This window comes from Parasteatoda tepidariorum, chromosome 4 (genome assembly GCF_982258835.1).
Source record: "Parasteatoda tepidariorum strain Cologne lab strain chromosome 4, Ptep-v5.0, whole genome shotgun sequence".
NCBI classification, from domain to species: Eukaryota; Metazoa; Arthropoda; class Arachnida; order Araneae; family Theridiidae; genus Parasteatoda; species Parasteatoda tepidariorum.
The window spans coordinates 3,667,125-3,682,602 of NC_141758.1; the positions used below are offsets into that span (position 1 = coordinate 3,667,125).

General features: G+C 29.8%; 1 protein-coding gene across 1 annotated transcript in view; it reads left to right on the plus strand.

Annotated features, from left to right (window-relative positions):
- LOC107453912 (uncharacterized) overlaps positions 1 to 15,478 on the plus strand; it is an 87,382-nt gene that overhangs the window by 52,754 nt on the left and 19,150 nt on the right. The window contains exons 19-24 of the mRNA XM_087160529.1: positions 238 to 372; positions 3,490 to 3,672; positions 5,160 to 5,291; positions 7,412 to 7,594; positions 10,749 to 10,889; positions 14,571 to 14,765. Of these exons, the coding sequence (XP_087016655.1) occupies positions 238 to 372; positions 3,490 to 3,672; positions 5,160 to 5,291; positions 7,412 to 7,594; positions 10,749 to 10,889; positions 14,571 to 14,765 (969 nt within the window). The remainder of the gene's footprint in view (positions 1 to 237; positions 373 to 3,489; positions 3,673 to 5,159; positions 5,292 to 7,411; positions 7,595 to 10,748; positions 10,890 to 14,570; positions 14,766 to 15,478) is intronic.

Below are 15,478 nucleotides of genomic sequence, written 5' to 3' on the forward strand. Positions count from 1 at the left end.
ATAACTATTGACATTTCAATCCATAAATTAATATCAATTTGTATATAACCAATATTTTAGACATTCAAAAAAGTGACGATGTGATTCTTGACATTCTCCAGATTTTAGTCTTTCACAGTAACACATATAGCGTAAATATCAATAGAATTCAGAATTATCTACTCTTAACTTGATTGCTTCCATTTTTTTAGTAGTGCCTTGTATAATATTTAACTTTATTAATACCGTTTCTATCAGGGGATTTGAAACAACCGGAGGAGATATTGAAGTGGTTGATTGAAAACCGAGATCGACCTGACAGCGTCATCGAAGATGTTGACAGAAAAGTGTTGGAAGTCTTGCTTGAAGAGCAAACAATTGCCGTCTTCTTTTGTATGTTTCATTTTCTTGATTTTTACAATTTTTACCAATACCAGTGTAAAATACAGTGGACAAAGAAAGTTAAATTATGGCCATATCATTTCAGATTGTAACCAGTACATATTTTTTTAAAAAAAGCTAATTTTATAAAAACATTGAAATGAATGTTTTAGAACAAATGATTAAAAAAAATTCCGGCACAGTTTATTTGCACGTGTAACTAATGTAAAAGTACTTCAACAACAAAAAATAACTATTTCAGTGAGTGAGTTCCGTGACACGGTGTTTTTGGGGCCCTCTCCGAAGTCTTTCAACTTTTAAAGCGTTAGCTATCGTTCGACTGCTGACTTTTCGAACGATCCAGTTCATAATTTCCAAGTAACGTCATTATTCTTTATCAAATAACAATTATTCTATCAATATTTTAAATAATTCTATCATAAAACAAATACAGCAAGGAAGTTTAAAATCTTAAAGAATAATAAATACAATCACGATTTCTAGAAACTTAAGGAACGTTTTTACTGGATCTGTTCTGCTTGAAATGTACCAATCAGATTCCCGATTTCTAAATGTATATTCGACATCAGTTTTTTATTTTGATTAAAAAAATTATAATAGAAAATACAGTCTGTGCATCATTGGTAAATATTTTGTATTAAAATGAAAATTTTGCTTTCCAAAAATTTTTTTAACTTAATGCAAAATTTTTCGTTTTTCATTAAAAGTTGTTGTAGTTCATTTACGTCGCATTAGAGCTGCACATTAGGCATTGGCGACGGTCTGGGAAACATCCCTGAGGATGATCCGAAAACATGTCATCACAATTTTGATCCTCTGCAGAGGAGATGTCACCCAATGCTTCGGTAGCCCGACGACCTGCACGCGAAGTCGAGCACTCCTTCATTAAAAGAGAACAGATGTCATTCTCATTTATTATTAAAACCGATTAAACTTTTTTGGCGGTTTCTGAACGACTGTAGCAGCACTTCTTTGAGGCCTCTCCAAAAATTCAAAAGCAAAGATCTCACCCAATGAAAAATCTTAAAAAAATAACAACGTATCTGGCATATAGTTTTTCATTGTTTGTAAAAAAATCGCGTTGTTTAGCTCCATTTTGTGGTTTAAATGAAAATGGTCAACCGGATATTACAGAAGCACTTTTTGCATATAAATGAACATCTTCTTGAAAATTTTAACATTTGGGCTATCATATTCATCGTTATTTTACTTCAAATAAGAGTTTGTGAAATTTGAGGCGAAGTTAAAAACTTAACCTATAATTCACACACTTGGTTAATTAAAATAACTGAAGGAAATGGCTTAAGACTAATTTTGAAACGTGGTCTTATTCATGACAAATTAGCCAAAGTTCGCCATATATTAGTTACACAACCTTTTTTATACACCCGAGCACTCAGCCCGAAACAAATTTAATTTAAGTTGGTAGGTAGTTATTTCATTTACGTCGCACTAGAGTTGCATAATGGGCTATTGGCGGCGGTCTGAGAAACATCCGCGAGGAGGATCCAAAGACATGCCATCGCAATTTTAATCCTCTGAAGAGGGGATAGCTCCCCTGGTTTGGTAGCCCGATGACCTGCACGCGAAGTCAAGCCCCTTACGGTAGAACAGTTTAACGAGGATCAATACCGCGCACCCTCGGTCCCTAAGCAGGCTGATCAAAGTGGTCACCCACCCACCAGTGATGCTTGACTCCTGGGAACCGCGCTTTTACGATCAGTCCACTGCGGAACAAATTTAATTTAAGAAATCATAAGAAGAAGACGTTGTTATGAACTATTCTTCACGAAGTAGCTCTGCTTACTTTGTCTTAAACTTCGACAGAATTGAAATAATTATCCAAAGTATATTTTATCAACAATTTAAAGTTATTAGTAGAATGATTACTATTTCAAACTTCTTATAACTTTAAAAAATTCTGCTTTTTTATGACATGTAAATTTAATTCTTTGAAGAAAAAAAATTGCCAAAAAATTTTTTTATTTAATAATATTGAATTAAATTCTTTTGTTTTATGAAACGAGGCATGAAATCAAACTTAATCAAATTTATAAAACAACAGCTAATTGAGAAAATGTAGATAAAAAAATTCAGTTCAACTGAAACAGATGAAATACAAAATTGTTAAAAATTAGGTACGGGATAAAACTTCTACAGATATAAAAATTTAGTTACATAAAATACTTTTTTAAAAAAAAGAGAAAGTGGATTAAGGCCGAGTTGCTAAAATTTGAAAGTCGGTTTGACACAGAAACTATCAGATTTAATCAATGTTTAGTGGAGTATAATTTTCGCATAAGTCATAGATCCATAAGTTCTACAGGATATTTAGAAATACCAGAATTTCAGTGAAAAAGTAATTCACATCTTTATTTTATAAGAATATTTTATCTAAATTTCACGTATGAAGTAATTATCTCCTTCATCCCCTCCACTGCAGCTTTCGAGGGCCGAGCAAAAACCCTTTTCCACTTTCGATCCACTTCTCTCATCATTTTTTTTTCTTTTTTTTTAAGCTTGAAAATACATCATTACAATACAAATAATTGGCATCTGATGTCTCTTTTTGGTCATCTTATTTTCAGTTTTCCTTTATTTCTTCTTTTTCTTTCTTTTTTGAGTTACTGGAAAACATTTTTCTTTTTCTTGATCGAACATTTAAAAAAGAAATTATCTTTTCGTTTCTTTGTCCTGACATTCTCAATCGCCTTATATGGTAAAGGTAGTACTCGGTCTTTACCGAAAAACTTCGGTCGTTTACTCGGTCAAAACAAAAACATGCTATTTCTGGATTGAATCCTTATTGTTTGTTAGAGAATGAATGTATAATATGCTGAATCTAAAATGGTTTCTTATAACGGTATCGATCCACTCAAAAGAGAAATAACATCAGAGAGTTGACGACACTGTAAAACAAACTTATCTGCACAGATACACTTAAAAAGAAATGACATTAATAATATCAACAGTTTTTCAACCGTTTAAAAGTTTCAATTTTTGAAACCACGCGATTTAAAAAGTGGCCGTTGTAAAACATCTGGCCAGTAGCGAGATTTTCTTATTCTGCACTACAATAATTGAATAACCAAGTCTTTTCTCCAACAGATGATGAAAACTGCACTATGTGTGATTCTATTTTGCAAGAATTGGAAAATATCGACGATGATTCGGATCGATATGGAGTTCAGATGCTGAAGACTGACGACACAGAATTCGCCGCCGAACTGGGAGTGTCTGTCGTCCCATCATTTGTCTACTTCGAAAACATGATACCCAGCATTTACGATGGTAATTATTCTATCCCTCTTTTAAGCAGAAAACGGTTTATTTCAGAGACTCAAACATAATTATACCTCTCATTATGCGAATACCTCTCATACAATTTAAGTTTATCTCGTTTGATACAAAACAGGTTAAAATGTGATTTATTTAATTTTATTCTCAACGTTTAACATCTGCTTCAACGCGAAAGAGAAGAAAAACTACGGAACTTTATTAATTATATCAAAACTTTTTGACTTATTAATTTTTCTTTATTAATTATATCACACTTAATTATATCTAAACTTTTTGATATAATTATCAGATTTCCACTTAACGGTTCGCGGGACTCGCCTTGAATATTCCAATTAATGAGTGAATTTCAGTGTTTTAAGTAACGAAATAAATGCAATAAATGCATTTTCTCTGAGTAAACATACGTTTTTTCAACATACTTTTACATACCTTTTATTACAAGGTAACAAATTTTTACATCGTTCTAAAGAATGGGTTTTAAAATGGCAAAGTAAAAGGTTTAAGTGCAGCCGCTCGAATAGCCTCTGAGTTATCAAACTTTTAAAAAGTAGTATTTTTAGCTCTACGTGATTAGGGTTATGTAGACTGTTAATATATATTAGTGAGGAAAAGTGAAAGCCGCATTCGGAGCCTAAGAAAACACTAGTGAGGAAAACAGAAATGAAAACATCAAAACCTGTTTGATTGCGTGACAAGACAGAAAAGAATCTAAACACACTAAAACGCCTCCGTGTTTCAACAGACAATCAGAGTGGTTTTTATATCTTTCGTCCCACCTTATTCACTAGTGATTCGACAGATTTCGTTTTACGTTACTCTCTAGATTAAATATCAATTTGTGAGCCACATCGTTATACTTTTTTATTTTATTTTTGAGAAGAATTCTAAAAATATATACTGGTTGTCCAGTGAAAGGCAGACTGATTTCAAAATTAAAAATCTCGTAAAAGAAGGTGATATAAATAAAGGAAACAAACGGTACATTTTATGATTAAATTATAAATATTTCAGACAGAAATTTTAAAAATTAGTTAAAAAAGTAGACGCTGAAAGTCATTGATGACCAGAGCTATCGGTTTTAGCTTACAATGGAAAGAGGTTGTTGTACCGGATTATTAGGCATCATGCATTCTATTGAACACCGTGTGTTTCTTTTCTTTTCTTTTTTTTTTTTGGTGCAACTAGAAAATTTGAGATTAGATAAAATTCTACGGCATTTGTATTCTTATTAAGAACTTTGTTCATTGTACAACGCCATCTGCTGATAATTTTTTTTATCTGAAATCCGAAGTTTTGGTATAAAATTTTTAAAACTTTTATAATAAACATATCGTCTGTTTCAATCCCATTACGCTCCTTTGTTATCGAGTTTTTTCATTTTGAAATCAGCCAATCTTCCGCTGGTATTAAGGGTGATTTTTGCAGAACACCCTGAATTCAAATTGCATTCAACGACTAAGTGAAGTTGACTTTTTCAGGTGACCTCATGAATGAGAATGAACTCCTTGAGTGGCTGGTCATGCAAAAGACAGAAGACACCATTGAAAACATAAACAGGGATATGCTGTTCCGCATGATTGAAGAGCAAGAGTATTTGGCCATATATTTCTGTAAGTTTCAATTCTCTTATTCAAATGAACTCTCTAACATAAGCTGTCCTGATTATCAAACAACACTTTTTTTTTCAATAGATTTCAAAATACTGGATTCAACTACGTTATTCCGGTTTGAAAAAAGCATTAAAAGAGATAAAGAAGTTGCAGTCAATGCTAAGTTCCTATATCCCGGGATGAAATCACGAATGTCTAAACCACAAGCGTAATCTGCACAAAACCGTAACTATCGATATTTTCACGAGCGCACGTGATATAGAGGCTAATACTATCAGAGAAGTGTATTCCGGGGAATGCCCGTTACCTGAAGGTGCATCCATTGTGAACAACAAGACTCTTTGTCGTAGTCCCGGATTTGAAATTCGCCATTTCATCTGAACAACCAGAAGTCTTTCTGTAACGAATATATTTCTATAAGGGTATTTTGTAACGAATGTATTAACAAATATATTTCTGTCAGGATCTCATTGAGATAATTAGCCCATATGCATAACTAATTTTTGCTCTGTCTGAAGTTCTTCTGTATAAACTTTCTAAAATCCGTATTAAATGTTTTATTGACTTTAAAATAAACCAATAAGGGAAATATTTTCCTCCTTAGGCCCAAATTACGATATATATTGGAGGTATAATTCCATCACTTAAAAAATCATATTTTAAGTTTATTTTTTATGCTTGTATGCCTTTATAAAGCAATCGTTTATATCAGTGTTTTTTAACCTTTTTGATGTAATGGACCCCTTTTAAAATTTTTTAAGAAGTCACGGACCACCCCCCTGTGGACAAAATAATTGCAAAAAACATCAATTATTAGAAAATATTTAATTTTATTATTTTAATAGTATACAAATTTTTAGAATTAAATTTTTTAGGTGAAGATTGCTGTTGCTTTTCCTTAATTAATAAATTGAATTGGGCGATGGGTTTCGACAAAGCAACGTGTATATCATGTTCAACATTCAATAGATTTCGATGTTATGTTTTTATTGTCCCAAGTGCGGAAAATCCCGCTTCGCGAAGATACATTGTAGCAAACCGAATTATACCTGCCATAGCTCACTTTACTAGCAATGGGTAGGCTTCTAAACGTTTTATAAAGTTAGGAGTAGTCAGCGGACCCCCAAAATATAACTCGTGGACCCCTTAGGGGTTCATGAACCACAGGTTAAGAAACCCTGGTTTAAATGAAAGCATTTGTACTCGTGGGTCGGATCAATTCATTACAATGAAAGATTATTAAAAAGATTCGAAGTTTTATTCAAGTAAAGGTTTGGACAGTTTTATCATCAAAGGATACTTGATCTTCTAATTTGAGTCTAGTAAATTTTGTTTTATTATTATCAAAATGGGAAGAAATACATCATAAAAATATCCTACAATATGAAACAATTTTGAGAATTAAATTTTTTAATGTTTTATCTAATAATTAAAAATAATAATTTAAATTAAGTAATTAAATTCTGTTCAAAAAAATATTTTTTATCTCATTTAAGGAATTACTTTCTTCAAATCTATTTCTAAGTAAAACTACATATTTCTAAGTTAAATTACGAAAAAATCAAAAAGACGGCAAAACCGACAGTCAAAAAATTTAAAAAAAAAAACATGAAAGCGAAAAAACTGAAAAATTCGAAATATTGGACTGCAAACAAAACGTTGCTGTTCAATATCTCCGTTGTTTAGTAACGTTAAATCAGATCTATGAATCTGTCACCCTAAGAATACACTACAATTGGGATTGTGAAAAGATCTTGTCTGTAAAGATCCAGACAATCTAGAATAAGGTCAGGGGTGGCCTGATGGTAAGCACACTTCACAATGATTGAACTAAACATTGTTACATCTAACGTACAATTACAGTTTTGAATCAGTGCTCTCGTGAATTGAAAACCACAGCCCTAATACAAGTCTTAACGCATTTGAATTCAGTGCCATACATGAAAAGAAATTTCATATATGGCACTATTTCATATATACAAAGAAATTTCAGTATTTTATATTACTCTTGGTGCCATTTCTGTCCAATGCCACGATTTTGTCAAAATGAGTTAAGTTCTCAGGTTCTACAAATAGGAAAATAAAGAGTGACACAGAATCTAAAAATAATTATTTTCCAGATAAAGAGAATGACAAAGAAAGTAAAGATATTCTGAAACACTTGGAACAGATTGATGATGACTGCAGTGATTATGAGGTGCAACTTTTAAAGATGTCGGATTTTTTGATGGCCAAAAAATACAGAGTCAGGAACCCTCCCGGATTAGTGTTTTTCCGACATGGCAACCCTATTGTTTATCCAGGTACAATCGCTATTTATTAATAGGTTCAAGTTTTTTTTTAAATCGAAAATAATCCGTTGTAGCTTTTTTTATGTTGAAACAAAACACAAAATATATACACCATTTACAATGAAGTGAATAATTACTACTGGCCACAGGGCGAATAAATGTAATAAATGACTATAAAAAAAATTGCCTGAAAGTCGGCATCTGATTCCTTTTTTTTTTTGTCAAAAATGCGCCCCATAAACGCTTTTTAATTATTTTTTAATAAATATGGAAATTATTATGAATATTTTTTAATACTCCGAAAATCACATAATTTCAAGCATGTTATTATTAAATTTTTCTTCACTTTTGCAAAGAACTTTGTAATGTTTAAAATGTTTTCACTGTTGTTTCAAAGAAAATACATCACATTATTATTATAAGAAATCTTCTTAATTGTTTAAAACCTAAAATTTTAGCAAAAAATACTAATTTCGCACTGCATGATGCAAAACACATTGTGGTGTACATTCAAATAATTTATGTGCTTTGCAGGCGATTATTGCCCACTTTCACAAAAATCTGATTTTGTGAAATATCTACTCACAATTTTGTGAAAATAGAATCCGGTTTTTGCAATTTTAAGAAAAATAGAATAACCATTTTTGTGATAGATAAGGTCTGTTTATCTGAATTTATCAAAATTTTTTGAATCCAAGAATCATGTCTGTCAGAGTAGATATGTATTTGAAATATATATATATATATATATATATATATATATATATATATATATATATATATATATATATATATATATATATATATATATATATATATATATATATATATATATATATATATATATATATATATATATATATATATATACAAGAAAACACGAAGAAAGTTAAGAAAAACAATAAGTTTCATTTATTGCGCTTAAGCTGCAAGTAAACAGAACTCATTAGATAAGTTCAAAATTAAGATAAAACAAAGAAAAATTATAGACATATGAAAAAAGGAGGGAAATAATAAGTAAAAAAGATAACAAACAACAATTTTTTTTTAAAAAAAAGAACAAAAAAAAGGATGAAATTTTATTTAAAAAACCGGAAGAAAAAGATATAATCTTTTCATCAGCCCACACGATTATATCCGCAAAACAGAGTGCTTTCTGATATTGTATCAATAAAGCCAAAGCAAAATGCATTAATACAATAGTGTGAGGATAGTGTTTTAAAAACTGTTGATTGTTATTTTTTTACTTATTATTTCCCCCCCTTTTTTTCATATGTCTATAATTTTTCTTTGTTTATCTTCATTTTGAACTTATCTGAGTTAACATTTCATCAATTCTGGCATTTTACACCCAGATTTGTTGGGCCACTCTTTCAGGGGCACCATTTAGGTTCATTGAGGAACATTGAGGAAGATAGTACAGAAAATAAAAGAACATCCATACCTTATCCGGGATTCGAGCCCAGAGCCTTTTCGATGTAAAGCCAGTTCCCTAACCCCTACACAGTTCGGTCGGCATATGTTGCACAATGGAAAGTGAATTTAAAAATTTTATTTCCCTCTTAAACAGATCTCTCACTTCATCAGAATATCCTCTTTGTTTCAGCTGTTTATAGAATACATTGCGCGATAAAAAAATTGAAGAAAAACAACGTTGCATATTGAATTGCTTTTAATTGAATAATATTGAGTTTCACTTACTTTGCGTCACCCCAAAAGTTTTTACCGTTCTAATCGTATATCGGCTCTATGACTCAGTAACAGGAAAGAACTATTATACGCAGTATTAAACAATACTAATCACTTAAATTCGTTTTATTGTTGCATACATAAAATTCAAAGCAATATTCTACAAATTGTGTCGAAGTGTAATAAATTTTATCCTACTTTTAAAAAAAATTCTTGCTCGTCTAAAAACTGTGCTTAAAATAAATGCGACAATGAATTCTTAATGTAATTTGAGGGATATGCCAATAACTATGCTAATTAGTTAATGAAGGTGATAAGGATTTTAATTCACAAAATCATACAAAAAAATACTTTCTCTGAATAAAATTAGAAAAATTTTCAATAGGTTTGAACTTTTCAACCCTTTTAAAAAAATCTCGAAAACTATCAAAATAAGGTTAAATTGAACAGAGCACCAGAATAATACTCTCTAAACCGAAAACAAATTACTCAACTTTTATACTTTCTTTTCCTTACTTTTATTAAATTTTTAGGTGAAATGCAAGTACGGAACAAAATGATATCACTACTTCTATACTAACGCTATGCTAAAAAATTTCCCTCAGCAGCAAATGCTCTGGAAGATTACAAGTATAATTATAATTTTCGAATTTGAAAGTTCATACTGAAAGCTTTTAGAAATGTTGTCCTTTTTAAAAATGTATAGTTTGCATCGACCAAAATGAGCGCAGGAAGTTAAAAGCTTATTTCCCTCTTTAATACCATTTGAATTCTAAAAAATTTCTTCCAAAAATATCGCAAATTTGTGGAATGATTTGGAAATGACAGCTGAAGCTAGAAAGCAGTTATTAAATGCATACAGTTCCAAATTTTGCATAGCTAAAAAGGACACAATTTCTAAAAGCTTCAAAGCGTGATCTTTTAAATTCTATCAACAGTTTTGTTCCATTAAAAATCTACCAAAGCAATTAGTGCTATAAGAAATATTTTTAATATGCTTGCGTGTAAAGGAATTATTGGTGTTAACAATCTAAAATCCTCATATTATACAATACATTGTTCATTTTTGTTGCACCTAACTTGTTTTAGACCGTATTGACGATTATATATATATATATATATATATATATATATATATATATATATATATATATATATATATATATATATATATATATATATATATATATATATATATATATATATATATATATAATATATATATATATATATATTTATATATATATATATATTATATATATATATATATATATATATATATATATATATATATATATATATATATATATATATATATATATATATATATATATATATATATATATATATATATATATATATATATATATATATATATATATATATATATATATATATATATATATATATATATATATATATATATATATATATATATATATATATATATATATAGATTTGAGTGTGGTATTAATAGGTGATTTGACCGAGGAAGAGGAAGTGCTCGATTGGCTGACCAGTCCAGATAACATGGAGAGTAGTGATGCTATTGAGAAGGTAAATAAAAGAATGCTGGAACGAGTTCTTCAGAGATGCGATTACTTGGCTGTTTTTTTCTGTAAGAATAATCATCCTTTCTTTTGTTTTTTCCTTCTTCTTTTTCTAAGGATGTTTTTCGTAGCTATTTTGGAATGTGAAGTAAAACAAATCCGCAATTTAAGTGCCTTACACTTGAAGCAAAGCTGTAGTTCATAACTATCCGTGCAACCTTTGAAGTAAATAATTAGCTGAGCTTTAGAATAGAGAAGTTGCTGAAATATTTCTAAAAAATCGTTAAGCGTTTTTGAAAAGCTAAAATTTAAAGAAATTTTTCAATCTAGATGAAAACAATCAAAATCACTGAATAATTTTCAGTTTTTCAAATCAAAACAGTTTCAAAAAAACAAAATCAAAACAGTTTAAAATCAAAACAGTTTTCGAACTATCATACTATTTCTTTCAAAAAGTTCTTTTTCGCTACAAGTGACCTTTAAAAATACCCTTAAACTTTGCATTTAGTTATTCCAACCCCTATAGAAAACCCGAAGCAATAATATGTCAAATAGGAGTTATTCAAATTTAGGGAGAAAATTAAAACATACAAGATAAATTTATATCAAATCATATTGAAAACTTCCTGTTGCTAAATATTTTATAGCTTTCTTTTCTTAAATGCAATCTGAAAAAGATGAGTCTTTTTCATTCAATGCACTGTACGTCCTTTAAGTATGGAAACGGCAAAATATTTCTAGAAATGCTCATCGAATTAAAAACCTAAAAATACACACGTGAAATATTTTCTAAGAATGACTTAGAGCTTCCGTGGCTCAGGGGGTAGAGCGTTCTTCCTCCAATGAGGTTAACCAGGTTAGAATCCTAGCGATGGCTGACCGATACGAATTCGGTACCCAGCTAGTACCGGCCACAGTGGTGACGTAAAATATCCTCAGTGGTAGACGGATCACGGGTTAGAGTTCCCTTGTAGTCAGACTAACCGTGGGAGGTTCCCCCCCCCCGTCATCGAAACACAAATGCATGTTAGTTCTCTCAAAAAGTCCTCCACGAAGGAAAATTTCTCCCAATACTTGATCTAGGAATTCCCTTTTCTTCTGGATTGGGTTCAAAATTACAAGGCTACGATGTTGAATATTAGTAGTCGTAAACCCAAAATTGGGTTGGCTGTTCAACGACGGCTGTAAAATAATATAAAAATTATTTAAATAAAATAAAAATGCTTTAAACTGCCCGGGCCAGGGTAAAGGGGAATTCAAAATCTTGAATTATAACCACCATCTCTATTGGAGATTCAGATTTTCCAGGAAAAAGAATTGGAATGTCACTAAAACCAACCCTATCCGGTTGGAGTCTCCGTAGTATAAAGGGATAGAGAAGGGTGTCAAGTTTAATGTCAACAAACAGGTGCAAAGAGAAAAAAAAGTTTTTTTTCTTCCTCTAAATACGAAAAACGGCTATTTTTAGTTTTTCGATCGAACATCTATTTCTCAAGAACACTCTATTTGTATCATTCGATTACATCATCAGTTATGAACTAAATTACGAAAACCTTTATGTCAAATTGAAAATTTTAAATATGCGTATCTAAAAAATTGACGTTGCTGGGGAACGTTTTCATAGGAGTGCATTTTTGAAAAACTTTCCAAGCGTGTTCCCTTCCGATGCTTGTTCCTCGACCTATTTTCCGTTTCCTAACTTTTCGGAGACCCTGTATATAGTTCTTAATAAATAACGAAGTTCAAACAATAGCATGTAATTAAACATGAAAAACATGACATGACATTAAAAGGATGGAATTACATGGTTAATGTGCTGCTTATTTCTGCAGACTTAGGTAATGTCCATATTTTGTGGCAAGAGTTGACCATCTTAGCCATGCTAATCGACGTAATTGACGAAATAAATGAATAACGATTCTTCAACGAATTTTTAAGTTAATTGTTAATCTTCAGGTGAGAAATTTCGAAATACTAGAGTTCCATTGACAAGTAACCGACATTTTTATTTTATATGACAATTTAAAAATGCTAGCTGCCTTTGCCAACCCGTTTGGTCTCCTCTCAAAATTAATCTTATACAACACCTAAACTTTAATGGTAACTAAACTAAATGTGCAGCACAACTGCATTTAAATAATCTGACTTTTCCAATCCTAAAGCATTAATTAGTTTTTAATAATATATTAATCAAATTTTTACACAGTCAAGTTATTGCTCACACTTTGATTTCAATTTTGATTATTTTCAAAAGATGTCCGTGATAGTATAATTAAAAACAAATGCCGAACAAATAATTTAGTAATAATTTGTTCGGCAGCTGTGATATCATTCAAACCATTTCAGCATAGTTACTATTAGCATCCGGAACATTTCAGCATTATTTCCATCTCTGTCGCGAGATAGAGAAAGAAACCTTAGCCCAATATTTCATTACGTGCTCTACTACTTCCTAAAACATATCCTGAGTCATAATAACTTCGTATAAAATAGGCATGCTATTGCTCTAGAAAAGACAAGCTTCATCAGCACAAATTAGCATGATGGAATGTGGCCCCATAGCACTTTTTATGCTTAAAAAGTTTCTATAGCCATTTTAGAAAGAATCAAAAATAAATCTAAATAATTACTTCGCAACTAAATATTTTATTTCTATAAAAATACAAAATTCTTCTAATTAAATATTTTACGCATACTCAACTCTACTTAAATTGTTACTTAAGACAACCTAACAAAATGAGTAGTGAATATATATATTCAATCCTATGGTTCGCAAAATCTTTGTTCAGCCTTAGACTTTGTCATCTTCTTCCTCCGAAGCTTTCGTAGGCACAAGCATGGAAACACACATCTAGGGTAAGGCAGGTAGCCTTTCCCTTGATATGATACTTCTTTCAATTGAGAGGAGCCTCCCTTATATACGATACAAAAAGTTGATACTAATGGACTAAATCATTATCATTTGCTAGAGTAGGAATCTTTAGTATAATAATCTTCATACCAGATTACGTGTAATAATCTTTAGTAAACGCAAATAATTTTTATAACCGTGTTGACCCATAAATAAGGATAGTTTGAATATAAAAGAACATTAGAGTGTTGATATAATTAAATAGACTTATCTACATAGACGTCGTGAGTTAATCAATAACAACACGCCAATATGATAAGTACTTTTTCTTTAGGAGTAAAGTATACCTCAGATTTTCAGCTACAAAACAGAACTGATTTCGACTCAAAGTACTCAGTCTTACCCTACATTCGCCTATATATTTTTTTAAATTCCTTCTATAAAATAAGGTAAAAAGAAATAATGACACATGGAAAACAAATTTATATTAAGTGAAAAAACTAATAAAAACTTTTATACTCCAATTGCTACCAAGATCAAAACAAAATAAATAAATAAAAGCTAAAATGGGTTTCAAATTATCTAAACCAAGGCTATTTGAGAATAAAGCTTGGAGGCGGTTAATAGCGAAAAAAACGAATGCAGTCTAGTCCCAATAAACAGTTTTCTGATGTTTTTAATCATATCTTTGCTTTTTTTAACCCCTACTGTGACGAGTCAAAGTTAGTTGGAACATATGGTAATTTTCACCTAAAAGTTAAATTGCTATTTAATTTTTTTACTCTTATTTTTTAAGGAAGTGTTCTAAAAAATGTGTATTAAGGGCAGTCACTTAGAAAAACCCTGCATGAGTGAATATTCTTTTAAGTCTGATTTTTAAATAACTATATGTTTACAGATCGCAAAACGCATTGTCGCAAATGTGCAAAAGCTTTGGAGGAGCTGGAGCACATTGATGATGATGCGGAAGCTGAAGGAATTCATTTCGTGAAGATGGAAGATGAAATTTTTGCTCGAACATTGGGTGTTTACAACATGCCTTCTCTCATATTCTTCAGGTTCGGCAACACAAAAGATCCAGTCATCTATGCAGGTATTCTTTTTTTTTCTTCTACTATGAAATAGGTGGCTTATTTTGTGGATATACCTCGTATGTATATATATATATATATATATATAGTATATATATATACATATATATATATATAATATATATATATATATATATAGTATATATATATACATATATATATATATAATATATATATATATATATAGTATATATATATACATATATATATATATAATATATATATATATATATATATATATAGTATATATATATACATATATATATATAATATATATATATATATATAGTATATATATATACATATATATATATAATATATATATATATATATATAGTATATATATATACATATATATATATAATATATATATATATATATATATATATATATATATATATATATATATATATATATATATATATATATATATATATATATATATATATATATATATATATATATATATATATATATATATATATATATATATATATATATATATATATATATTTCTTTGTTAATTTTTATAATTTTTTCATGTGCAAATCCGTGGCTAAAATTATTTGCAAAACAGGCAATTTATGTTTCTGTTTTATTTCTTCTTAAATAAATATTTATTTATTTTCTAAAATTATTTATGGTCAACTTTTTAAATTATCCAGTATAATATTACCCTGCGCACATCCATTTCGGGCCCATCCTAGGTAACTAA